This window comes from Chlorocebus sabaeus, chromosome 6, assembly GCF_047675955.1.
Source record: "Chlorocebus sabaeus isolate Y175 chromosome 6, mChlSab1.0.hap1, whole genome shotgun sequence".
NCBI classification, from domain to species: Eukaryota; Metazoa; Chordata; class Mammalia; order Primates; family Cercopithecidae; genus Chlorocebus; species Chlorocebus sabaeus.
The window spans coordinates 23,816,517-23,843,781 of NC_132909.1; the positions used below are offsets into that span (position 1 = coordinate 23,816,517).

Genomic DNA, 27,265 nt, shown 5'->3' on the forward strand with positions numbered 1-27,265 from the left:
CTCCTCCTCACCAGGGCGAACCGTGTCCCTCCAGGACATGGTCACGTCGGTTCAGAACCCCCAGGGTGGACCGTGTTCTCTCAGAGTCCCTAAACTTCCTAAAACATAGGTACAGTACGTTTCTCAGCTGGCAATTACAAAGGAAAACTCAGTCACTCCTTGTAACTCAATATGTCTCTAGCAAAGCAAGCCTTAGGACAGGTCTCAAATTACATACCACATCCTATGGGTAGAAGACGACAGCCAGAGGTAGACGTTTGGGGAAACTGCACTGAGGCTCTGCTAACGAGATGTGGGCCTGGGGGTTCTTGACCAACAAAGTTGTGGTGGGGCTCAACCTCACCAGGGGTGTGGGGGTCAGGGACTGACTCTGGGATCGTTTTCCAAATGCATAGTTTGTCAGTTTCTCAAAGGAGCTCTTGTAGGTCGTTTGCATTTTAGAAAGTTGGGCTGGGCGCAGTGGCTTACGCTTGTACTGGGAGGCTGAGGTGAGCAGATCACCTGAGGTCATGAGTTCAAGACCAGCCTGCCAACATGGTGAAACCCTGTCTCTACTAAAAATACAAAAAGTAGCCAGGTGTGGCGGTGGACACCTGTAATCCTAGCACTTTGGGAAACTGAGGTGGGTGGATCACCTGAGGTCAGGAGTTTGAGACCAGCTTCGCCAACATAGTGAAACCCCATCTCTATTAAAAATACAAAAATTAGCTGGGTGTGGCAGCAGACACCTGTAATCCCAGTGTCAGGCCTGTGAGGCCAAGCCTGCAGGTATCCAGATGGCCTGAAGTAGCTGAAGAATCACAAAAGAAGTGAAAATGGCTGGTTCCTGCCTTAACTGATGACATTACCTGTGAAATTCCTTCTGGCTCAGAAGCTCCCCTACTGAGCACCTTGTGACCCCCGCCCCTGCCCGCCAGAGAACAACCCCCTTTGACTGTAATTTTCCACCACCTACCCAAATCCTATAAAACGGCCCCACCCCATCTCCCTTGGCTGACTCTCTTTTCGGACTCAGCCCGCCTGCACCCAGGTGATTAAAAAGTTTTATTGCTCACACAAAGCCTATTTGGTGGTCTCTTCACACGGAGGCGCGTGACACTCAGCACTTTGGGAGGCCGAGGCAGGCGGATCCCCTGAGGTCAGGAGTTTGACACCAGCCTGGCCAACATGATGAAAGCCCGTCTCTACTAAAAATACAAAAATCAGCTGGGTGTGGTGGCGCACGCCTGGAATCTCAGCTACTCAGGAGGCGGAGGCTGGAGAATTGCTTTAACCCGGGAGGTTGCAGTGAGCTAAGATCACTCCGCTGCACTCCAACCTGGGAGACAAGAGTGAAACTCTGTCTCAAAAAAAAAAAAAAAAAAAAAAAGGAAAGTGCTTGGGAGCTGTGGCGGTTGTCTTATAATTGTTATTATTTAAAGTCGTGGTGAACAGGCCCCCCGCTGAGCCTTTCTTCAGCAGAACAGCAGGTTTTCAGCAACCCGTGGCCGATTCCTGGCAGAAAACCCCTTAATGTGTCACAATGTTGAGGCAGCAGTGCCCCCTGGTGGCCACCGGGGCTGCAGGAGGCTCTGCAGAGGCTCTAGAGAAGGGAGTTCCCTCCCCAGAAGCTGCCCAGATGGAGAAAGGGTTGGTGGGGAGGCTGTGTTCCCAGCGTCTAGTGTCCCTGTCTCCACCCTGCAGGGCCCCATTTTCCGTGTTGGTTCAAGGTAGATGTCTTTTTTGCTCACTGAGCATCTACTTCCACTTCTGGAAATAGCACCCTATTTTTCTTTGGGATTCCCACACTCAGGTCACATGGTTCTTGAAGGCCTAGCTTCTCCCACTCCACCCTGCTCTGCCCCTACCCCGTGCATCAGGTGCACAGTGATTTGCCTAGGGATGAGCACGTGACCCAAATCTGTACAATGGGAGCTGGGCCTGGGATTTTGTTGCCTGGGACTTTTTCTGCAGAAGTGATTGGGAAAGAGTTTGTGTGGAAGGGGCCATCCCCCTCTCTGGTTGTAGGAGAGGCTGCTTGGACATGAAGCTAACACAGAGTAAGGCAGATTTGAGAGAGCAGCTGGATCCAGCTGTACCTGAAGCCAATGTGCTCCAGGAAAATTCCAGTTAAGTGAACCAACTAAAATCTTACATCTAAAATCAGTGGGAACTGAGGGACCCACACTCTCTGCCTGATTTGCACCAGGTCCTAATTCTTCTCCCTCCCGCCAAAACGTCCTCATTGTTGTGTACATTTGTAAGCTCGGAGGCCGCATTAATCAAAACCATCTTTATTATTTAAAGAGCATCCCGTCATCAGGGGCACCTAGACAGGAGTCCCAGACAGCAGAACAATATTTACATGGGGGTCAGGAGGGTGAGGTTGGGTGGTCTCGGGGCTGAGTGGGCCCGCCACTGTGGAAGAGAGGACCCTGGAGGGAGGGTGTCCTTGGACCTGTGGACCGGGCCCAAGAAGAAAAACGTCCCATCCTAGGCCTGGCGTGGATCCCACCACCGAGATCACCTTGGGCCCTGGAGGCTGCGCAGCGAGAAGCCACCGGTCAGAGCTGGGTCACCATGCCGCTGGCTTCGGAGTGAGTCTGGGGAAAGACAGCTGGCGGCTCCCGAGGTCTGAGAGGCTTCCACATCCCACCACTGGCCTCCCTTCCCCAGGAGCCCTTCAAAGTCCATCTGTTCCCGAGGGGGGCCCTCTTCTAGGCCTGAGCGTAGGTCTCCTAAAACAAATCTCTGCCTCCCTTTCCCCATTAGAGGCCCAAACATCCCCACCCTGGTTCCCATCTGGGCCCAACTTTCACCTTTATGGCCTGGAAGATCCACTCCCGGAAGTCACTGACTTTGGTGTAGACGCCTGGCTTCTGGGCCAGGGCACAGCCAGTGCCCCAGCTCACAATGCCACACAGCCGCCAACGTGGCGTCCGAGAGATGCTGTCCTCACACACAAAGGGACCACCACTGTCACCCTGGGAGGGGAGAGGGAGGCCTGGCTAGGGGCCAAAGTGGTTGGACAGGAGGCCCCCCTTGGGATGACCATGGGCTGTGGCCCCAGAGCCCTCAGGTTTTTAGATAGGGAGCCGGACCACCCACTCCCCTGCATCTCCATCCCTGGGGTGGCAGCGGCCAGGGGGCTGCCCCTACAGAGTCCCTCACCTGGCAGGCATCAATGCCACCCTCGGGGTAGCCAGCACAGAACATCTTGGGCTTGATCTGGTTTCCATAGAAGTCAGCGCCATTGCAGACATCATTGCTGATTATGGGGACTCGAGCCTCCTGGAGTACCCCGGCCTGTTGGCCTGGTGGTGTGCAGGCAAGGCTGGCCAGAGCTGGGGGGTGTACACATCCCCCTTCCCTCCTGGTGCCCACCCCATTCCCCTCAGCATCCCTACTCCTCATGGTCAAGACTCATCCAACCGGCCACACTGCCCATCCCCAGCCCAGTTCAGAGTCTCCCAAACAGTGACATCAGAGGCAGAGGACAGGACTCACCATAGTACTGCGTGTTGCCCCAGCCCGTCACGGTACAGATCTTGCCATCCACCAGGCCCTGGCCGGCAGCTGGGAGGCACACAGGCTGGATGTATTCTGTGAGAGAAACCATGCTGGTCCAGCCCCCACTGGCCTGCCCCACCTGGTACAAACCTCTGTCCAGCTCCCACCATGGCCCCTAACACACCCTGCCCTCTGTCCTTTTAAAATAACCACAATAGGCCGGGCACGGTGGCTCATGCCTGTAATCCCAGCACTTTGGGAGGCCGAGGCAGGAGGATCACTTGATGTCAGGAGTTTGAGACCAGCCTGGCCAGCATGGCGAAACCTCGTCTCTACTAAAAATACAAAAATTAGCTGGGCATGGTGGCACACACCTGTAATCCCAGCTACTCAGGAGGCTGAGGCAGGAGAATCACTTGAACCCAGAAGGTGGAGGTTGCAGTGAGCCGAGATCGCGCCATTGCACTCCAGCCTGGGCGACAGAGCAAGACTCTGTCTCAAAAACAAACACACAAACAAACAAAAAAACCACAACAGAAGTTGCCATCTACCGAGAACTCATTGCGTACTAGGCGCCTTCCTGCACCATTTTCTTTAATCTTCCATCAGTCCAGAGAGGTAAGGTCTGTATTATCCCATTTTACAGAGGGGGAAAATGAGGCCAAGCCATGTGTCCAAAGTTTCATAACAAGTCTGTTTTAACACAGCTTTTCTTTTTCTTTTTTTTGAGACAGAGTCTCGCTCTGTTGCCCAGGCTGGAGTGCAGTGGCGCGATCCCGGCTCACGGCAAGCTCTGCCTCCCAGGTTCAAGAGATTCTCCTGCCTCAGCCTCCAGAGAAGCTGGGACTATAGGCGCCCGCCACCACTCCTGGCTAATTTTTTTGAATTTTTAGTAGAGACGGGGTTTCACCATGTTAGCCAGGATGGTCTCGATCTCCTGACCTTGTGATCTGCCCACCTCGGCCTCCCAAAGTGCTGGGATTACAGGTGTGAGCCACCACGCCTGGCCGCTTGTTTTCATTTCTAAGCCTGCAGTGTCACCCAGACCAGAGTGCAGTGGCAGGAACATGGCTCACTGCAGCCTCGACCTCCTGGGCTCTAGCAATCCTCCTGCCTCAGCCTCCCAAAGCATTGGTATTACAGGTGGCAGGTGCCTGTAATCCCAGCTACTCGGGAGGCTGAGGCAGGAGAATCGCTTGAACCTGGGAAGCAGAGGTTGAAGGGAGCCAAGAGTGCACCATTGCACTCCAGGCTGGGCAACAGAGCAAGACTCTGTCAAAGAAAGAAGGAAAGAAAAGAAAGAGACTCCTATCTTGAGACATTTGACTTCCACCTGTCAGAAGATCCTAATAATAAATACACAGGTCTACACAGAGAATGGCACCCCTGAGATGTCGTGTCCTTGTGCTGTGCACAACCTATGCAAGGGTTCCTGGCAGCCCTGCCTGTTGCCTGCAGCCTGCTGATGACATCACCTGCCTGAGTCTTCCAGCTCTCAGATGTAGAATGGAAATAATAATCACTTATCCCCAGAAGTTGTAGTGAGAAATTGGTGAGTCATTGAGTAGCATGCCAGGCAAACAGCAAGTGTTCCTATAACTAGTAAAAGTATTAACAACAGTAGAAGTTGCTGCTAACATTTACCAGTGTTCACTATGTGCCAGCAGACCTCTAAGCTCTTTACTCATATTAACCCTTTTAATTGTCTCGATAACCCTGGGAAGTCATTTTACAGATAAGGGAAACTGAGGCACGGTGAGGTGAAGCCCTGTGTCCAAAATCACGCAGTTGGCAAATACCTGAATCTGACCCCAAAGCCCTTGCTGTGACCCCCTCGGCCCTGTGTCTGAAACCCCAGTGGCTTCCACCTGTCTACCTGTGTCCTCAAAGGCACGTTCTCACTTCAGGGTTAACTCCCTCACTCTTTTCACTAACGAGAAGGGTGTGGCAACAATCTCGGCTCACTGCAACCTCCACCTCCTGGGTTCAAGTGATTCTGCTGCCTCTGCCTCCAGAGTAGCTGGGATTACAGGCCCCTGCCACCACGCCTGGCTAATTTTTGTATTTTTAGTAGAGATGCGGTTTCACCACGTTGGTCAGGCTGGTTTCGAACTCCTGACCTCAAGTGATCTGCCCGCCTCAGCCTCCCAAAGTGCTGGGATTACAGGCGTGAGCCACTATGTCAGGACGGGGTTTGGTTTTAAAGAAAAGCATGTATCACTCCCTTCAATGGGAAACCAGTATCACAGATCATGAAAAAGAAAATAAACATAAAAATAAACATAATGCCAATCCCAGCATGGCCGGATTCTCCATCACCACAGCGTGGGGGCCACAAGCACAGATTCCAGTGCCAGTCCGCCTGGGCGCAAATCCTTCCGTTTACCAGCTGTATGAATTCGGGGCATTGTTTGCCTTCTTTGGTTTGGGACCTTTTCCCAGGTGGTAAAACAGGATCTAAAGAGAATGCCCCCTTACCAGGGTGTGCCGGGGTTGCTGTGAGAACTAAGTGAGTCCATGCACAGGACATGTTTCGAATGGTACCTGGCACACAGGAGGCTGCGTGCCAGTGTTGGTGTTCACTGCCATGTTTACCAGATTATTTCACTGTGTTGTGTACACTCATCATGATCGCTATTACTACTTCATGATCATCATTATCACCCTCATTATTATTACGTTTTGAGACAGGGTCTCGCTCTATTGCCTAGACTAGAATGCAGTAGTGTGATCATGGCTCACTGCAGCCTTGATCTCCTGAGTGACCAGGTGATTCTTCTGCCTCTGCCTCCCAAGTAGCTGGGACCACAGGTGCGCACCACCATGGCCTGCTAATTTTTTTTATTGTTTGTAGAGACGGGGTTTTGCCATGTTGCCCAGGCGAGTCTTGAACTCCTGAGCTCAAGCGATCCCCCTGCCTTGGCCTGGGATTACATGCCCGGCCTATTTTTATTATTATTATTTTTACACTGTGGGCTGCTGAAATCTGAAGCCCAAGGCCTGCTTTTAATCCAAAAGGAAGATGTACGTGTTGGAGGGGCGTTAAGGACACGTTGGCACCCAAGTGAGTCTTTCTCAGTAAGACCAAGGAAGTACTCCAGGGAATTGCAGAGGGAATGACTCCTAACTTACTTTCTAATTCTGATTCATTCATTTTTTAACAAATTTTCTTCTCATTTTATTAGTTTTTTGGTAACAGCTTCATTGAACTATTATTCACATATTACGCAATTCCTTTCAAAGGCACCAAGTCACTGACTTTTTGTATAGTCACAGACAAGTGCAACCATCATCATGATCGACTTAGAATCTTTCATCACCCAGACAAGAAACCTTGTGTCCTTCACCAGTCACCTCCCAATCTCCCATCCCCACCTCCCACCCTGCCACCATCAATCAACTTTCTATTTCTACCAGTGTGCCTATTCTAGACATTTTTCTTTCTTTTTTTCTTTTTTTCCTTTTTAACAGACAGGGTTTTGCTCTGTTACCCATGCTGGAGTGCAGTGGCACAATCCTAGCTCACTGCAGCCTGGAACTCCTGGGCTCAAGTGATCCTCCTGCCTTAGCCTCCTGAGTAACTGGAACTACAGGTATGAGCCACCTCACCTAGCTCATTTTTTTAAAGTGTTGGGGTCTTGCTATATTGCCCAGACTGGTCTTAAACTCCTGAGCACAAACAATCCTCCCATCTCAGCTGGCCAAAGTGCCGGGATTACAGGCATGAGCCACCATGCCCAGCCTTGGACATTTCATACAAGTGGCATCCTATAGTACGTGGCCTTTGTGGCTGGCTTGTCTCATTCAGCACTGTTCTCAAGGTTCATCCTTGTGGTAACATGAATCAGTACCTCATTGATTTCTATGGTCCAATATTTGCCCGTTGTATGGATATACCACATTTTATTTTTTTGTTATTTATTTATTTAGTTAGTTATTTATTTTCGAGATGGAGTCTTGCTCCACCCAGGCTGGAGTGCAGTGGTGCGATCTCGGCTCACTGCAATCTCCACCTCCCCGGTTCAAGCGATTCTCCTGCCTCAGCCTCCCGAGTAGCTGGGATTACAGATACCTGCCACCACGCCCGGCTAATTTTTGTATTTTTAGTAGACATGGAATTTCACCATGTTGGCCAGGCTGGTCTCAAACTCCTGACCTCATGATCCGCCCAACTCGGCCTCCCAAAGTGCTGGGATTATAGGCTTGAGCCACCATGCCCAGCCAATATACTACATTTTCTTTATGCATTTGTCCGATGAAACGCACTTGGGCTGTTTCCATCTTTGGGCTATTATGAATAATGCTGCTATGAACATTGATGTACGAGTTTTGGTGTAGACACAGTTTTCATTTGTCTTAGGTATATATCTCCTTTCCTAGGAGTGGAAGCGTTGGGTCCAATGGTAACTTCATGTTTGCTTCTTGGGGAAATGCCGGTAAGTTTTTCAAATTGACTGCACTGACCATCGATAGTTCAGGCCCACTTTGTGCTCCCCCGAGATCATTCCCCCTATTGCCAGGAATACCTGAACCATAAGTTGATTCCCCTGTGCCCCTGGTCCCCTCCTCTGTCCTCCTGGCCTCAGGTCCCCAAGTCCCAAGGCTTACCCCTCAGACTTACCTGTGAGGGGCAGGGGACTGGAGAGGTGGACCAGGGCAATATCATTGCTGTTCTCCTCACTGTTGGGGTCCCGAAAGGGAAGATAGCCCCCGTGGTAGATCACAGCCTGCACCCCCAGCTGCAGGCCGTGGGGAGAGGCCTGGGCCACGGCACCGGCAAACACTCGCCATCGGGACAGGACCCGGTTCCGCCTACCAGGGAAAGGGGTGGAGGGTGGCCACCTGCCTGGGCACAATCCGCCCCCCCTCCCCACTGTCTCTCCGCTCCTCTGCCTCCCCCTCATCAGCACCATGGGGGGCACTCACTCCGGGAAGCAGTGGGCAGCTGTCAGCACCCAGTCCCCAGAGAGCAGGGACCCCCCGCAGAGGTGTGCTCCGTCATAGCGAAGGCTGACTTGCCAGGGCCACCGGCCCAAGCTGGTGTCCTGGCCTCCCACGATGCGGTCCACGGGCAGCTTCCTACGGCCACAGTCTGTGGGACAGGGGTCAGCCGGGGGCGGCGACAGAGGACTGGAGCCCAGGTCCCCAGAGCCCAGGTTTGGCCCTGCCCTAGGGGGTCTGAAAGGACACAGCCCCATCCTGGGGAGCCTGAGGGGACATGGCCTCCCCGAGGGTCTAAAGGAGAGGGTTCTGAGTTTTAGGGTCTCACCTTGGCAGATGGTGGCCAAGAAACGGCCTCTGGGACAGTCACTGGGAGAGATGGGATTGGAGACACAGAAAAAAAGGAAATAGACCAATTAAGACAGGTGGAAGGAAAACGGGGAGAAGGAGTGCCTTGGGGGTCCGAGGTGTTGCCCCGCCTGCCCGCTGCCCTCCTCACCACACGGAGATGACCTCCAGCAGCCTCTGGGTGTGTGGCAGCCTCCCCTCATCCACACAGAAGAAGCCTGACGTGCCGTTGGCGCCCGCCGTTCGCACGTCCAGCTCGGAGTGGGTCAGTGCCCTGGGCAGGGCCGGGGTTAGGCCTGCTCCCCCACCCCTCCCGGCTCGCACCCCTCTGAGGGCCCCCAGTACCTGAGGAAGCCCATCTCCTCGCAGCTGAGTCCGGCTACCCTGGTGTTGGAGCGCGAAGAGCACAGCAGCCGCCACGTCCCTTCCGTCTTGTCAAAGACCATGAGCCGGGCGTCCGCAGAGCTGACCTGCACTGCAGGGTGACAGGGCCCGGGGCCGCCTGGGTCCCACAGCCAGGCTCCCCACGTGCTTCTCCAGCCGGAGCCCCTCCTGGCCTGTGCTACGGCCATGTGGTGTAGACGTGAACCCCAGCCCACTGGAGGGCTGCAGCCCCCACATCCGTGATTGCATCTGGAATCGTGACTCAAGGACTTTTTTTTTTTTTTTAAAGACAGGGTCTCGCTCTGTTGCCCAGGCTGGAGTGTAGTGGTATGATCTTGGCTCACTGTAGCCTTGACCTCCCAGACTCAAGAAATCCTCCCACCTCAACCTCCTGAGCAGCTGGGACCACAAGCGTGCACCACCACACCTGGCTAATTTTTGTATACTTTTTGTAGAGACGGGTCTTGCCATGTTGCCCAGGCTGGTCTCAAACTCCTGGGCTCAAGCAATCCTCCTGCCTCAGCCCCCTAAAATGCTGAGATTACAGGTGGGATTACAGAGCGCCATGGCACTCTGCCAGACTCAAGGACTCAGGACTGACCAATGAACAGCAGCCTTGGGGCTGTGGCCGGCCCCTCGGCAAACCAGGGGAACTTCCCTTTCCCCTAGAAGTCCCAAATTGGCTGTTCAGGAGCTGCAGGTCTGGAAGGTGACTTGGACATTCAGGAAGATAAAAAGACTTTTAACCAAGTTCCCAAGAGAATCCAGCACAGAAGGCTGGATCTGTTAAGGGTCATCTTCACTCTCTTGAGGGAGAAAGTAAGCTAACATGGAGGAGAGCCAAGAGATTTCTGATAACATTTTATTTTATTATTGTATTTTTTGTGGAGAAACTGGAGCTATTTATTAGTATGTTTATCATTTGTCTTTGGCCACACTCTTAACTCATATAAAAAGACCTCTCACTTTATATGTACACAGACAGCATATGGAAAATAGAAGAGCAAATTTGTTGCCAGTCTGTAGGTCGTAGCCTAATTTCTTCCTATGAACTTTTCCATAGCTATATGGAGTATTATTATTATTATTATTATTATTATTATATCCAACAGATTAACTCTCCTTCCAGAGTGATTTCTATCTTTTGAAATATGTATTTATTTAGAAGGCTGAGATGGGTGGATCACCAGGTCAGGAATTCAAGACCAGCCTGGCCAAGATGGTGAAACCTCGTCTCTACTAAAACTACAAAAATTAGCTGGGCGTGATGGCAGGTGCCTTTAATTGCAGCTACTCAGGAGGCTGAGGCAGGAGAATAGCTTGAACCCGAGCGGCAGAGGTTGCAGTGAGCTGAGATCTCACCACTGCACTCCAGTTTGGGCGATGGAGTGAGACTCCATCTCAAAAAAGTATATATATGTATTTATTTTATTTTTATTTATTTATTTTTTTGAGACAGAGTCTCACTCTGTTGTCCAGGCTGGTGTGCAATGGTGTAATCTCAGCTCACTGCAACCTCTGCCTCCTAGGCTCAAGTGATTCTTCTGCCTCAGCCTCCTGAGTAGCTGGGATTACAGACATGCACCACCATGCCTGGCTAATTTTTTTATATTTTAAGTAGAGATGGGGGTTTCACCAAGTTGGCCAGGCTAGTCTCGAACTCCTGACCTCAGGTGATCTGCCTGCCTCGGCCTCCCAAAGTGCTGGGATTATAGGTATGAGCCACTGTGCCCGGCCTTAAAGTATGTATTTACTTTAATTGACAAAAATTATATAGATTGATAGTGTACAAGATGATATGAAATAAGTATACATTGTGGAATGGCTAAATCAAGCTAATTAACACATGCACTACCCTTTGTGTGTGGTGAGAACACTTAAATTCTCTTTTAGCAATGTTCAAGTATATAATATATTGTTATTAACTATAATCACCATGTTGTTCAATATACCTCTTGAACTTATTTTTCGTGTCTAATGGAAATTTTGATTTCTTTGTCCAACAAGACATTTACATCTTTAAATTAAGTAATATTTAATAGTTTTGGTATAAATACTTCTCATTTCTTAAACTTACCCTTCTACATTTTATGAAAAATAACTTTAATAATATAGTATACATAAACATCAGTTTTTAATATCAGAATTCATTCCCCATCTAATAACCTTTTTTTTTTTTTTTTGGAGACAGAGTCTCACTCTGTCACCCACCCAGGCTGGAATGCAGTGGTGCAATCTTGGGTCACTGTAACCTCCGCCTCCCAGATTCAAGCCATTCTCCCTCCTGAGTAGCTGGGGCTACAGACACGCGCCACCACACCCGGCTAATTTTTTGTATTTTTAGTAGAGGCGGGGGTTTCACCATGTTGGCCAGGCTGGTCTCGAACTCCTGACCTCAAGTGATCTGCCTGTCTCGGCCTCCCAAAGTGCTGGGATGACAGGCGTGAGCCACCGCACCTGGCCCCCATCTGATAACATTTTAAAGCCCCTTGATGCAGCCAGGTTTGAAGAATCTATGTGATTGTCAGTTAAGCGAGTTAATCATATCCCGTTTTGTTTTTAGCCATTTATTTTTTCTTTTTGTCTTTTGTAGGCTGAAGACCCTTGACTAATACACCAGATTGCCAATCTTGACTATTGCCAGATTGCTAATCAATATCTTGTAGCCAGAAAGAAAAGAAGAAGAAGGAAAGAAAGAGAGAAAGAAAGAAAACAATAATGATCTTTTCTGCAGGACTTGTCAGAGCCTTGAATATGCTAACGTGCATAATTCTCCAAGCAGTGAATGGAGTATTCATTCACTCAGCAAGCGTTAACTGGACACATACTCCATGCCCAGTGAGGGGTGATGCTGGAGACACAGAGATGAACGAAACAGCCCTGGGCTTTGCTTTCGGCAAACCACATTATGGGGGAAAGGGAGACAGATGGCCATAGAAATGTCACCCAGCCAAACACATCATTACAAATTGTGACATGAGGCAGGGCTGGAATATACGAGAAGGCTAGAGGGAGCTCCCGGGAGACTGTTCATGTCTGGGGCTGGTTGGGGGGCAATTTGTGGTGAGAACAGAAGTTCCCTGAAATCCCTCAGTCTGCTCCCCACACACCTCAGAGGAACCTGTTAACACCTAAGTCAGGTCACAGCCCCTGGGGTATTGATTTCTATTTATCAAACACTTTGTACCTGCCAAGCTCTATTTTAGGCAGTGAACAAATCACCACTGCAATGAACAAATCAGACAAAAACCCTGACCCCTGTGGAACTCAAAGCCCAGTAGGTGAGACAGAACATGAACGGGACAAATAAGTAGGATATATTGTGTGTCACAAGATAGGAAGGGGCCACGGAAAAAAATAAAATGCCACCGAGGGAGGAGAGTGCCAGTGTGGCGGGTGGGGTGAGGTTGCACTTTTCAATCGCTGCAAGGAGAGTGTCCCTGGGAAGGTGGTGCAGGAACAAAGACCTGCAGGGGGTGAGAAAGTGTCAGGAGGTGTGTGAGATCAGCATGGAGACAGAGAGACTTGCAGGTGCAAAGATCCCAAGGCTGGTGCGGGGGATTGGGGGGAGTTCTCCAGGAACAGCGGGAGGCCGGAGCAGAGTGAGCCGGGGGGGAGGGGGGGGGAGATGAGGTGGGAGCTAGAAATAGAGCAATATCAGGGCTTTGCTGGTACCTGGTGTGAGGTGCAGCCAGGAGAGGACCCTGACCTGACTCAGGTGGTCACCAGCTCCCTCTGGCGGCAGCATGAGCCACTACACCCGGTCCCCATCTGATAACGTTTTAAAGCCCCTTGAGGCAGCCAGGTTTTAAGACCCTCCAGAATTGCCGGTTAAGTGAGTGAGTAATATCCCCTTTGTGGGATATGATTGGGGGGCAGGGATGGGAGCAGGGAGGCCAGGGAGGAGGTTCTGGAATGTCCAGCAGGCAGCAGGAAGGGGAAGGGGGCTGGAGCAAGGTGGGGGCAGTCGAGGGGAAGAAGAGTTCAGATTTTGGAGAGGTTCTGTAGGTGGAGCTGACAGGGCTTCCTGCAAGATCTGATTCATGGGTGGCTGGAGGAACTGGGAGGGTAACCGAGGGGTTTGGTCTGAGCCTGAAAAGATGGCTCGGACAGAGATGGGGACAGAGGGAGCAGGTTCGGGGAGAGATCAGCTGTGAACGTCTTTGTCCTTTCCTTTCCTGCTCCCCGCCATCTTTTTTTTTTTTTTTCTTTTTTGAGACAGGGTCTCGCTCCATCACCCAGGCTGGAGTGCAGTGGCATGATCATAGCTCATTGCAGCCTCAACCTCCTGGGCTCAAATGATCCTCCTGCCTCAACCTCCCAAGTAGCTAGGACCACAGGTGCATACCACTGCACCCTGCTAATTTGTTTACTTTTTTATGTTAGGATAGAGCTGAGTGACAATAGCCAGGTTAGAATCCAGCAAAGCCTGAGCTAAAAACACCTTTTAAATTTATTTTTTTCTGTAGAGACTGGGTATTGCTATATTATCCAGGCTGGTCTCAAACTCCTGGCCTCAAGCAATCCTCCCACCTTGGCCTCCCAAAGTGCTGGGATGACAGGTGTGAGCCACCACGCCCAGCCTTTTTGTCCTTTTCTCAGGAGCCTCCCGCCTGGCCTGGGCTCTGAGAGCACATTCTGGGAAACTGAGTCATATGAAAACTTGCTTTTGCATCCTCTTAGAAGGAACCTGGTGAGGCCACACACCAGCTGAGGGGTCTTCCCACAGCCCCACAGGTCGGGACAAGGAGAAGCAGGACTTCCAAGTAGAACTCTCCCCAGCTGAGGACCTACTGTGTGCCCCCACCATCAACCAAAGCCTCGTCGCACGCCCTAGGAACCACAAAGATCATCCCCCATTTCCAGACGGGGAAGCTGAAGCTCAGAGAGGTGGAGTGGCTTCCCCACCACCACCAAGTGCATGAGAAGCGGGGAGAGAGGATTTGAAATCAGGTCTGAGTGACTTCAAACCCCAAGTTTTAACATTGCCCTGGACAGCTTCTCAAGAGACTTCCCCTCTGGAGGGTTAAACAACAGCACAGTAATTATAGCACTGGCTATATTTACTGGGGGGTGTCAGTGGGCTGGCCCCATGCTATGTATCCTATCCAAGTGGCTCTTTCAATCCCACAACTATTTTTTTTCTTTGAGACATAATCTCGCTCTGTTGCCCAGGCTGGAGTGCAGTGGCACCATCTTGGCTCACTGCAACCTCTGCCTCCCAGGTCCAAGCGATCCTCCTGCCTCAGCCTCCCAAGTAGCTGGGACTACAGGCACCCACCACCAAGCCCGGCTAACTTTTGTGTTCTTAGTAGAAACGGGGTTTCACCATGTTGGCCAGGCTGGTCTCGAACTCCTGGCCTCAGGTGATCCACCTGCCTTGGCCTCCAAAAGTGCTGGGATTACAGGTGTGAGCCACCGTGCCCAGCCAATAGTGACCACTTCTATGCCCATCTTACAGATGGGAAAACTGAGCCTCAGAGGAATAAAGTTGCCCAGGGGCCATGGCTAACCAGCAAAACCAGGACTTGAACCCAGACCTGCATATTCCCTGTTCCTTCTGTGGGTCTCATACAAACCCTTGCATATCTCCCTGCCTAATGTATTCAGCTATGGCTGGGACTGAAAAGCCACCTGGCTGGCCTGCCTTAATTATGGCCTCCTGCTCTGGGGTTGGGGCAGGGAACGCCTGGCATCTCTGGCTGTGGGGTCCTTATCACACCATGAATTCCAAGGTCAAGGTCCAGGGTTTGAAACACCAACTGAGGCGGGGAGGGGGTGGATTCTTATTTTATTTTATTCTATTTTAAGTGTGTTTTGAGATGGAGTCTTGCTGTGTCTCCCAGGCTAGAGTGCAGTGGCAGGATCTCAGCTTACTGCAACCTCTGCCTCCTAAGTTCAAGCGATTCTCATGCCTCAGCCTCCCAAGTAGCTGGGATTACAGGCACCAGACACCACGCCTGGCTAATTTTTGTATTTTAAGTAGAGATGGGGTTTTGCCATGTTGGCCAGGCTGGTTTCCTGACCTCAAGCAATCTGCCCATTTGAGCCTCCCAAAGTGCTGGGATTACAGGCGTGAGCCCCCGAACTGGCTTGGCCTGCCTTAATTACAGATTCCTGCTCTGGGGTTGGCACAGGGAATGCCCGGCACCTCCAGCTTGGGGGTCCTCATCGCCCCATGAATTCCAAAGCCAAGGCTTGGAGTTTGAAACACCAGCTGGGGCAGGGAGAGGGGTGGATTCTTATTTTAAAATGACTGCTAACTGCTCTGGAAATGTGATTTCCAGAAAGTGTGAGGTTTTGGGGGGGAAATCACTTTATAGATGTGTGTTGGGGGAGACGGGAGTGGGGAGAGAACATCAAATGTCCCCTCTGGCTATTTTTAAAGTCACACTCTCTGCCGCTGTTTCTCACTTTTCAATTCTTTATTCTTGTTCCTATCATTTCAGACAATACAAAAAGGATGTTCTGGGTCACCTGGTGTGCCTGCCAAGTTGTTGGATATATTTAGAAGTGTGAAAATCCCAGGAAAAAAAAAAAAAAAAACGAGGTGGGGATACAAGCTTGGGGTTGCTTTTGTTTGTTTGTGTTGGTTTATCATTTCCCTGAGTTGTTGAAAAACCCAAGTACCACTACAGGGCGGGGGCGTGGCGCCGGCCAGAGCCTGGTATGAGTGCTGACCTCACTCCCGTCCAGCTGGAGGCCCATGACTCTCTAGTTCATCTCAGTGTTTTGGCTTTGGGTGCACTCACAACTCAAGGATTTCCTGAGCACCTACTATGTGCCAGGCACTGTCTGACCACAAAAGGTCCCTGCCCTCCTGGAGTTCGCCAGGAGTAAATAATTCACAGTGAGTGAGGAGGGTTTTACCGGGGTGGCAGGGACACCACCATAGGGTGAGAGGCCGTAGAGTCTGGAAGATCAGGAAGATCTTGCTCAATAAATTTCAAGAAAGAATTTCAAGAATGAGAAACAAAAGCCAATGTCCACTGTGCTGGTTAAGAGCCAAGTACTGCGTGGCTTTTTTTTTTTTTTTTTTTTTTTTTTTTTGAGACAGTCTCGCTCTGTTGCTTAGGCTGGAGTGCAGTGGCGTGATCTCAGCTCACTACAACCTGGAACCTGTGCCTCCCGGGTTCAAACAGTTCTCTTGCCTCAGCCTCCTGAGTAGCTGGGATTACGGGTGCCCACCACCATGCCCGGCTAAGTTTTGTGTTTTTAGTAGAGATGAGGTTTCACCATGTTGGCCAGGCTGATCTCGAACTCCTGACCTCAGGTGATCTGCCTGCCTCAGCCTCCCAAAGTGCTGGGATTATAGGTGTGAGCCACCGCGCCCCGCCCAAGTACTGCACAGATTTTTTTCTCCTCTTATTCTCACTGATTCTTCTTACCCGCATCTCACAGATGAGGAAACTGAGGCTCGGAGAGGGTAGGGACTGGTGGGAGGCCCTACGGCTCAGAAGGAACTGTGCAGAACTGAAATCTGCCTCCAGGTGTGAGCTAGAAAGAAGTGGGTGAATAGAGACTTCTGTGTGAGCAGGTCATTTGAGCGAGGTACTGGGCCCCGAGGGTGCTCGAAGCCAGTGTGAGGTGGGGCTAGAGAGGGGCCCCCACACTAGGAGCCTTGGAGCCTGTGATGGGTTGGGATTTTATCTCAATGCCACGTGTTGTCATGGAGGGGCTTTTGGCAGGGGTATGATCCCTTCGCTCTGTCTCTTATCTGATGTGTGGTCTCGGGCAAGTCAGTTTGCTTCGCTGGGACTCAATTTCAGCCACATGCAAAATGTTGGGACATTAACAGCCCCAACTTCATAGGCCTATTGGGTAAAGGCTGCAGCCAGGGCCCGGCATACGTTAGTCTTCACTATGGCAATGAATTCAGCTGTTCTTTTTTTTTTTTTTAACAAGCAATCAACTGTAGACATTATATACAGTTACTACGCAGCTGCCTGGGTTCAAATCCCAGCCCTGACACTGACTAGCTCCATGACCTGGGGCAAGTCACTAAGCCTTTCTGTGCCTCAGCGTCCCCGTAGGAAAATGGGCTGTGGTGGTGCGCACCTATAATCCCTGCACTTTGGGAGGCCGATCTGAGAGGACTGCTTTGAGCTCGAGAGTTCAAGACCAGGCTGGGCAACATAGCAAGATCCCATCTCTACTAAAAATTTTAAAAATGAGGTTGGGTGCAGTGGCTCATGCCTGTAGTCCGAGAACTTTGGGAGGCCGAGATGGGTGGATGGAAGGTCAAGACGGGCAGATTACCTGAGGTCAGGAGTTTGAGACCAGCCTGGCCAACATGGTGAAACCCCGTCTCTACTAAAAATACAAAAATTAGCTGAGCATGGTGGCACGTGCCTGTAGTCCCAACTACTCGGGAGGCTGAGGCAGGAGAATCGCTTGAACCTGGGAGGTGGAGATTGCAGTGAGCTGAGATTACGCCATAGCACTCCTGCCTGGGCGACAGAGTGAGACTCCAGCTCAAAAGATAAAAATAACAATAATTTAGAAAATGTATATTAGATGGGCATGGTGGCATTGGCCTATAGTCTCAGCTACTCAGAAGGCTGAGGTGGGAGGATTGCTTGAGCCCGGGAGATGTAGGTTACAATGAGCTAAGATTGTGCCACTGCACTCTAGCCTGGGCGACAGAGCAAGACCCTATCTCAAAAAAAAAAAAAGAAAAGAAAAGAAAAAAAAAAAAACAGGTTGTTGTGAAGACTTAATGAGTTGATACCATAAGATCCCAAGGCCTTGCTTGGTATGTACAAATGCTAAGTGCTGGTAATGATGATTAATGTTGATGCTGGCTTTCCTTGTCTGGATTTTCATTTCTGATTTTAGTGTGAACTGAATCCTTTATGGAATTAGATGAGGCTCATAGACATGAAAAATATATCCCACCACCCAACTTCCCCTTTTTTCCTGCTGTCCTGTACCAGGGAATGGCAGCTTGAAGTTGGCATTTGGGAATATTCATTCATTCATCCCACAGTTTCTTTATCTATTTATTTGTGTGGCCATTCGTTCCACATGCCTGCAGACACACCTACAGTGGGTAAGTCTAAGAGCTGTTCCTGGCCCCTCACTCCCTAGCTGCATGTCCTCTCTGGTCCTCATTTTGCACATCTGTAAAATGGAACTAATAACAGCAACTACCAGGGATAGGTGCAGTGGCTCACGCCTATAATCCCAGCACTTTGGGAGGCTGAGGCAGGTGGATTGCTTGAAGTAAGGAGATCGAGACCAGTCTGGCCAACATGGTGAAACCCTGTCTCTACTAAAAATACAAAAATTAGCCGGGCATGGTGGTACATGCCTGCATTCCTAGCTACTTGGGAGGCTGAGGCAGGAGAATCGCTTGAACCTGGGAGGCAGAGGTTGCAGTGAGCCGAGACTGCATCATTGCACTCCAGCGTAGGTGACAGAGCAAGACTTTTTTTTTTTTTTTTTTTTTTAAAAAAAACCCTACCTCCTAGGAGAGTTCGAAGGGCCCACTGAGTTTATACCATGCCTCCCCAACATGTTTTCACCATGCCCTGCAGTAAGAAACACATTTTTACATCCTGATGTAGCCCGTAGCTCTGTAGTCTGTGGCAAACTATCACATTGCTCGAAGCCTCAGTTTCCCCATCTGTAAAATGGGGAGAATAACAGTCCCACCCTCACAGCCTGGGGATGCAGTGGGATTACATGTATATGGATGCAAAAACAAAACAAAACAAAAATTAGCGTAACCTTTGCTTACTGCGAGATGCACTGTGATAGTCTGTAATCTAATCTATTTCATACTTAAAAAAAAAAAAAAGTGGTTTTCCAACTCACTAATTTAATTTTATGAGGCACTCATGAGTAATACACTGGTGTCTGAAAAAGTCTGGGTTAGACATGTGGGGTGCTTAGAATAGTGCCTGGTACATAGCAGGCACTCGATACAAATGCACTATTATGATTCGCATTTCTGCATGCATTTGTACATTTATTCAACAAATACGCTTGTTGAGCTCCCGCCAGATACAGGTGTCCTCCAGGGCTCCCCTAGAGGGTCCCAGCCTGCTCCACTCACCTGGGTAGAGCGGCTCCTGGTCACTCCTGAGGAGAACGGCCACTGCAGAGAAGGGAGGGGTGAGGGCAGGCAGGCTGGAGGCTGCAGGGCCAGGGGAGGTCAGAAGCACAGGAACCGCTCTCACCAATGGCCCAGGATGCCGCCCCGATGGCTGTCAGAAGTAGCAGGGTCCCTGCAGTGAGAGCTGCCACCTTGGGTCCGGAGCAGCATGGCACAGTCCGGCCACCTGCAACAGACACCATGCTGGGGCCACAGCCAGGCCTGTCCTCGTTGTGGCAGGGTCTGGGCACGAGGCCAGCTCTGCCCTGCCCCCAGGGCTAACTTACTATGCCCAAGCTTGCCCTCCCTGGGCCCAGTTTCCCGAGGCCGGCAGTTGACAGGGCTGTCCCTCCCCTGCCACGTGAACAACCAGGTGCCCAACTCCCCCAGGGTTCCAGCTGGGAGGCGGGCATGGCCGGGCCACCTGCCACCGTCTCTGCCTCCGCCCTGCACTTACTGGCACTTAGGGAATGTCTCCTCCCCAGTGACACTGTGCTTTTGTATTTCTGTCTTTGCTTTGGGTCGTCTCTTCTAGGGACTGTGACTCCCAAACTTTGCCCTCTTGGTAGCTCTCTTTCCTGCCGCTGGCATTTCCTTGCTGCCTCAGTTGTATCTGCTGTTCTAGATACTTTGCCCCTAGATACCCCCTAAATCAGACCTCTCTCACGGTACCCCGTTGCAAGATCAAATTTGCCCCTCCACTTGAAAATCTGCCAGCCTCATTTGATTTTATGTGTCTATTTTTTAGAGACGTGGTCTTGCTATGTTGTCCAGGCTGGTCTCAAACTCCTGTGCTGAAGCGATCTTCCTTCCTCAGCCTCCCAAAGTGCTGAGATTACAGGAGTGAGCCACTGCACCTGGCCAGCCCCATTTAAAAATATTGACTCAACCCCTTCCTAGCTGGGATGTAAGGCAGGTGCCATCCTATCTTTGAGCCTCAACTTTCTTATCTATTAAATGGGCATCCACTGAGCACCTACTTATAAAAATAAAAATTTAAAGTTATTTTCAAGAAGAAGAATAATAGCCCAAATTGTGTAGATGCCTCCTAGGTGCTAAGCACTGCTCTAAATACATCAGCTCATTTAGTCCTTATTTCAATCCCACAACTATGATTCCTGTCTTTCAGATGGCTCAGAGAAGGGGGGTCACGTGCCCACGGGGACAGCCTGGAAGAGGCAGAACAGCGTCCTGAACCCTGAGCAGGTTTGATGCCAGGTCCCCTGTGTACAGCCACGAAGCCATCCAGTCTGTCACTGTGCAGAAGTGCCTGGCACATAGCAAGTGCTTTATAAATGCTTTATAAATCATTAGAGCTGTGTGGGCCTGAGCAACTCCCCTCCCCTCTCTGAGCCTCAGCCTCAGTTTTTTCTTATCTTTTGTTTTTTCTTTTTTTTTTGAGACAGAGTCTCACTGTGCTGCGCAGGCTGGAGTGCAGTGGCGCGATCATAGCACACTGCAGTCTCAAGCTCTCGGGCTCAGGTAATTCTCCCACCTGTCAGTCTCCTGAGTAGCTGGGATTATAGGCGCACACCACCACATCCGGCTAATTATTGTATTTTTTGTAGAGACGGGGTTTGCCATGTTGGCCAGGCTGGTCATGAACTCCTAGACTCAAGCTATCTGCTTGCCTCAGCCTCCCAAACAAAGTGTTGAGATTGCAGCTGTGAGCCACCGCACCTGACCCTCAGTGTTGTCATCAGTCTAATGGAGCTTTATTTGTTTGCCATCCTACTGAGCATCCGCTGTGTGCCTGGCATCTTTCTAGGTTCCGGGAACATAACCCAAAGAAGACCGATAAGGTTACGGCTCTCAGGGGTTCACATTCTCATGCGTGTGGGTGGGGAGTGGGAGACATTAACAAGGAAACAAGTAAATGAACCCGATAATTTCCAGATTGTGGCAGAGGCTGTGAGGAAAACCGTGCAGGCTGGGGGCAGCAAATGGGCTGCTGCAGGGGGATCAGGGATCAGAGGGCCTCCCCTAGAAGAGACTTCTGAGCTAAGCTCTGAAAGGTGAGGTGCCAGCCATGCACAGACCGCAAGGAAGGGCACTGTGGGCAGAGGGAACAGCACAGGCAAAGGCCTTGAGGCAAGAATAAGCAGGCTCTGTTATGTCAGAGGCTGGAGAGGCCATCGAGACGACCAGATGGCCGGAGCTTGGGGAAGGTAGTGGGAACCAAGGCTGGGGCCAGCTGGGGAGGCCTGGTGGCACAAGAAAAGGGATTTTATTCCCAGCGCAAAGAGGTCCTGGAGATTAAAAGCCAACCGCTTCACTAGGGATTATAAGAGGACCAAAGAGTAAAGGCTGCTGAAAGCCTTCAGCTGGGCCTGGCTTGGGCTCAACTGCCCTTGGCAGCCGCAAAGCACCCCTGGGGCGGCAGGAGCTCCCAGCTCTCCCATCTGCGCCCATGGTGGTGTGGCTGGTGAGCACGGCACCAGGCCAGCGCCCGGAACAGAGCAGGGAGTGGTATAGGACCTTCCTGGGGTGGACATTATCTGGGTGTCTTAAGAATTTGAGAGCTCAGCCGGGTGCGGTGGCTCACGCCTGTAATCCTAGCACTTTGGGAGGCCGAGGTAGGCGGATCACAAGGTCAGGAGTTCAAGACCAGCCTGGCCAATATGGCGAAACCCCGTGTCTGCTGAGAATACAAAGATTAGCCAGGCGTGGTGATGGACGCCTGTTGTCCCAGCTACTTGAGAGGCTGAGGCAGGAGAAATGCTTGAACCCGGGAGGCGGAGGTTGCAGTGAGCTGAGATCAGGCTACTGCACTCCAGCCTGGGAGACAAAGCGAGACTCTGTCTCAAAAAAAAAAAAAAAAAAGAGAATTTGAGAGCTCAAGTGGGGCACAGTGGCTCATGCCTATAATCCCAGCACTTTGGGAGGCTGAGGCAGGTGGATCACTTGAGGTCAGGAGTTCGAGACCAGCCTGGCCAACATGGTGAAACCCTGCCTCTACTAAAAATACAAAAATTAGCTGGGCGTGGTGGCAGGCACCTGTAGTCCCAGCTACTTGGGAAGCTGAGGCAGGAGAATCGCTTGAACCCAGGAGGTGGAGGTTGCAGTGAACCAAGATTGCACCACTGTACTGTAGCCTGGGCAACAGAGCGAGATTCTGTCTCAAAAAAAAAAAAAAAAAAAAAAAAATTGAGAGCTCAGTGGCTCCCGTCAAGGCATGAGGGAACACTGTCTTCCCCAAAAGAGGCCCCAGTGGGCCAGACCAGCCCAGCTACTGCTGGCTGACCCCTGCCTGTCCTACGAGGGGCTCTCAGGCCTGCCGCCCCCCAACTCTGCTCAGGACCATTCTCCAGGTTCCAACGGGAGGTCTTGCCTCCCCACAGCCATGGGGCTGGTCTTGCTTCCTTTGTTTTCAGCTGTGCCTGCCAGGGCTCTAGGCCACGCAGAATGCAGCCTAGAGGCCTTGGCACATCTGGTGGGACAGGAAGCAACACCACTATGTATGTGTCTCCTAGGGTGAGAGGAAGAACCTCCTTCCATGCTGCATGGCTCAGAGCACTTCAGTGCCTCCAGTGGGACAGGAAGCATCTGCATCCTGGGGTTCCCCCAGTATGACAGGCATCCTCCCTGCACGTCTCTACTGGGACAGGCAGCATCCTCATCTGGCCCAGGGTGTGGGACGCATCCTCATCCTCCTCCCTGCGTGTCTCTACTGGGACAGGCGACATGTCATCATCAATTCTTTGATCCCAGCAGCAGGGCCATTTCCCTTGGTAAGCCAGACCTCCGCCACCCCCATGTGTCCCTGAGACTCTCTGCCCCTGCTTTCTCCAGGCCCCTCCGGCTGCCTTGGGTCTTGTCACAGGTCAGTTCTTCCACCTCCACCATTTGGCTGCAAAGACCCTCACACGTGACACCTTTGGCTCTCTGGCTCTGAAAATCCACTCAACTGGTGGCTGTGTGTCTCAGGCCTCATCTTACATGACTGCAGCTTCCTAAATCTCCTCTTTGGACTTCCGGGACACCACGTACATCTGATTCTTCTTCCTGTCTCTGAGGCTGCTGTCTCCACCCACGCTCTACCTACTCCATAAAATGTGGAGTTTGTAGGGCTGGCCGCAGCCTCCCCCTACTGCTCCCTACCCCTAAGTCTGTCTCATCCACCTCTGTGGACTCAGTTTCCCTTCTGTCCCCAGCCCTAGATGGTCTTCCAGGTCCCAGGTCAGGGTTCATGCAGTCCTTTAAATAGCTTTTAAATACCTTTCCCTGGGACCTCCTCCTAGTCTCTTTGCCCCTACCACGTCCCAGAATGGCCTCAATGTCTCCCCAGGTATATTCTTCCTCCCAGGTCCTGTCTCAGAGGCCCTCACTCCTAGGACCATCCCCGTCTGCATAACATTCCCCTCCCCCTACAGCCTGCCAATCCTCCTGAGTGACTCTCCTTCTCCCGGTTCCTTCTCTCCCTCCATCTCCACCTTGCTCCAGCCCCATCCAACTGGTGGGCTCAATCTCCCTTCTAGCCCACCCTCCACACGGAGGCTTGGGGAACCTACTGAGACACCAAATCCAACCTGTCCCCTCTTTACCTATAGAGCCCTCTGTGACTCCTTAGTACCCCCAGGACAGCTTAAGTCCCTCAGCCTGGCATTTCCAGCCCCACTAGGGTATAAGCATGGCTTTTAGAGAATTGGAAGTATGTTTACCCCAATTCCCAGACAACCATGTGGGTCATTATCAGGCACCAGAGAGAGCTTCCAAAAACAACCCGAACAGTAGAACTTGTGAAATACAAGTCAGACAAGAGAAGCAGGGACTAACCACTGGTGCCACCTTGTGGAGAGACCTGGCACTGCGAGGAATTGGCCGGCTCTTCCTCAAAGCAGTCCCACTGCTGCCTGGTCCAGCTTGCACACCTCTTCTCCCACCCAGCTCCACTTCCAACTTCACCTCCAGAATTACCACAACTGGCTATGTGCACACCAGCGCTGTGTCACCTCCCAGCTTCCCACAGAAGAGGAAGAGCCTTGCTCTTCCCTCTGCCTGGCATCTTTGGAATTGCAACTCCAATATCACCTCCTCCAATTCCAAGTTCCCAGGCAGCACCCAGAAGCCAGCAGCAATAACAGTGACACCAACAACAGCAGCCGCTGCAGCCACAACAGATCTCAGAATCACACATGGACACACCGCCCTGCCCTAACCCCGTCCAGTCCTGCACAGCATCCTTAAGTCCTTGCAGCTGTTCATGAGGAAGACGCTGTTGCCATCATCCCCAGTTTATAGATGAGAAAAGGAGGCCCAAAGTCTAGCAGCCACCAAACCCGGGTCACCCGGCAAGTAAGTGCCGAATTGGAACGCTTCAGCATCTGTGTCCAGGTTCGACTCCCACATCCCCAGCCCTGACAGCAGGACTCCCCTCCAAGACCAGCCAGGAGCTGCCGGGGAGGCACCAGAGCCCACTTTGTATCTGTTTCTCTTTGTACCCAGGCCATCTCTGTCTATCCAGACATTTTCTGCTTTTCTTCCCTGGCTCATTCACCCATAGGCCCAAGCCCGGGTGCTATCCTTCCAGCAGCTCCAGGAAAGACGTTGTCCCCAAGGAGCTGGACTCTGTCATCCACCTGCTCAGCTAGGGTGGAGTGCCTTCTCCTGAGTAACTGGGAGCCTGGGTGCCCCTGGACCGCAGTTGAATGGTTTGGAGTCTGAACTGCCAGCTCTGCCGAGACCCGAGGAGCCAGAGATCTGAACTAACCATTTCAGCCAACGCGCTCAGTGCTTCCTGCCCATCCTGGCATTTCAGGCCTCGCCCCACACTGTCGGACATGCACTGTCACCCTCTCCATTTCACAGATGAGAGAATGGAGGCCCAGAGAGAACATGCCGCCTGCCCAGGGCCATAGAGCTAGAAAATGCTACTGCCTGGGACTGAGCCCAGCTAGCCTGGTTGCAGGAAGAAGAGAGGGAGTCAGCCCCAGCTAGGAGAAGACGGAAAGAACAGGCCGCCCCTCCATGTGCCCCTCCAACTGGGTCCCATGTGTGAGAGGTAGAAAGGAAGCCAGGCTAGCCGGGGGCTGCCGGGAGCCTCCCAAGGTCCAGCAACTCCATCACGCAGTCTCTCTCTGTCATCCTTATGGTGGTTTATCTGCCGTCTCTCCCCTCTCCATCCATCCAGGCCCAGTCCAAAGTCCTCCCTCTGCTCTTTTGCCCACAGTGCCAGGAGGTGGAGGAACGTCTGGAATCGGTGGGGGTCCTGGGTCTCTGGGACTCCGAGTCTGCCAACCTCTGTCATGACAGCTCTGGTTGATGGCATGTGTCTTATATGCAGAGCCCCAGCCAGTGCCTGGTGTGTCTCATGCACTCAGCAACCTCATGGAAGGAGGACTGGGATCCATGCTTGACCCAGAGGGAGACCAAAGCCCTGAGAATAATGTCACTTGCATAAGATCACACAGCAAAAAAGGTGGCAAGAGCAAATTCAAATGCAAGCCTGTGTGTTTGACTCCAAACCTGTGTCCTTAACCATGACAGCTACAGCCTCCCCGCCTCAGCCCCAGTACAGGACAAATCCAGGGTTAGCTGAGAAATCACTGGGGGATGAGGGGAAACTGAGGCAGCATGCCAGGAAGGTCATATAGGGTAGAAGGGAGGCTGGTGGTGGCACAGCTGCACAGAAAATGTAGTTAATAGTTAATCAGGTGGAGGAGGACTAAGAGGGGGTGGGGATACATCTGGGAGGGGTGCCCAGAGAGAGGGGGCTCCGAAGAGTAGAGGGTAGAGAAGAGAGCACAGAGGGCGGGGCGCCAGGCAGAACCAAAGCTGGGGCTCAGGGAAGGGGACTCACCCTCCTTCTGCGCCATGTCACCGCCTCTTGTTAATGATTCCCTGGCTGACCTCCTGGGCCAGGGTGGGACCTGTGAGGAGATGGACGGGGAGGCAGGGCCTGGGGGAGCCCAGCCCAGCCCAGTCCTGGCGCCCCCAGTCCCAGGCGTCCATCCAGGCAGGCTGTAGGGACTGGGCCTTGGCCAGAGCACGCCGTGATCACGGACGCAGATTGGGCTGGGTTCAAGGATGGGGTCAGTTTCTGACCAGCAGCGGGGGGATGCCTGGATTTGCAGGGTTGGGGACCCCCATGCCTAAGCCTGGTGGAGCAGGGGACTGAGGATCCGGGTTTGAGGGAGGAGACGGCTGAGGACCTGAAATCATAAGTCCTGGGAAAGGAGGAATTTGGGGGCCAGGACTCCTTAGTATGAGGGAGGAGGGGCCTGAGGGCTGGAACTCCTGGGTCTGGGGAGGAAGGACTGGGGTCCAACCGCTGAGTCTGAAGGAAGAGCAGGCCAGAACACCTAGGTGCTTGGGGGGGATGTCACAGTGCACCCTCTTCAGGTCCCCGGGAACCCCTCCATTAGGAGGTGGGCATTAGGCTGGGTGGGGGTATGAGGGAACCCCTGTCCTCAGGGCTGGAACTGTGAGTCTGGGGGCCCTGGTCCTTACCCTGGGGTCCGGCAGGTGAGGGCGGAGCCTGGAGGTGGTTCCGGGGTCGGGTCAGTCTCCAGGCCTGGGCAGGAGCATGGTGGCCCCGCAGCAGCGGGTGGCCTGGAGGCAGAAGCGGTGGCGTGGGGCCTGCTAGGCCAGGCTGCCTCACCTGAGGAGGAGGGGGCTGGGCAAGGGGCGGGCGAAGGGGCGGGGAGGGGCCGGACCATTCGATTGGCAGCGCTGGAGGCCACCTAGCTGATGGGGCTGGGCTTGCGGGGGCTGGACCAGGCGGGCCCAGCTATGGGGCTCGCCTTGGACCTCCAAGGGGACCCAGGTGTGCCTGTCTGCGGGGGTGTGGGAACAGGGACAGGCCTGGCTGGCGACTGGGGGTTTAGGGAGAAAGTGCAGGCTGAAGGGTGGGGGTGTGACCGGAAGAGATCAGATGGAGGGCCCCAGTTGCCCTAAGCCCACTCCATCCCCACCCGGTGACCCCTTCCCCCCTGGCCTGTCTGCACCCTCCAGCCCCAGGTCCAGGCTGCGCCCGCCACTTGCTGCACCTCTGCCTACTTCCCT

The 27,265-nt window shown here is 52.3% G+C and overlaps 1 protein-coding gene across 5 annotated transcripts; it reads right to left on the bottom strand.

Moving 5' to 3' along the window:
* Positions 1–2,257: 2,257 nt before the first annotated feature.
* On the bottom strand, positions 2,258–26,896 carry HPN (hepsin). 5 transcript variants are annotated; one of them, XM_007996295.3, is made up of 13 exons: positions 26,711–26,894; positions 26,061–26,130; positions 19,347–19,448; positions 19,223–19,264; positions 9,124–9,253; positions 8,930–9,052; positions 8,759–8,799; positions 8,416–8,581; positions 8,111–8,301; positions 3,487–3,582; positions 3,151–3,293; positions 2,799–2,963; positions 2,258–2,582 (listed from the first exon to the last, which is right to left on the bottom strand). In XM_007996295.3, exons 2-13 carry the CDS (start codon positions 26,074–26,076, stop codon positions 2,544–2,546), a joined length of 1,254 nt encoding a protein of 417 aa, XP_007994486.2. In that variant the 5' UTR covers positions 26,077–26,130; positions 26,711–26,894; the 3' UTR covers positions 2,258–2,543. The 5 variants fall into 5 exon arrangements, with proteins under 5 accessions (XP_007994486.2, XP_007994482.3, XP_007994484.3 ...); XM_007996291.3 differs by having other exon boundaries at positions 26,061–26,275; XM_007996293.3 differs by lacking the exon at positions 2,258–2,582 and having other exon boundaries at positions 2,601–2,963; positions 26,061–26,113; positions 26,711–26,896.
* Positions 26,897–27,265: the final 369 nt, after the last annotated feature.

Excerpts from the sequence above, each read along its gene's own strand:
- HPN (XM_007996293.3), bottom strand. Across the intron at positions 9,254-19,222 it reads CCAGGAGCCGCTCTACCCAG|TGCAGGTCAGCTCTGCGGAC; the intron begins GTGAGTGGAGCA and ends GTCACCCTGCAG. Across the intron at positions 8,800-8,929 it reads CTGGAGGTCATCTCCGTGTG|TGACTGTCCCAGAGGCCGTT; the intron begins GTGAGGAGGGCA and ends CATCTCTCCCAG.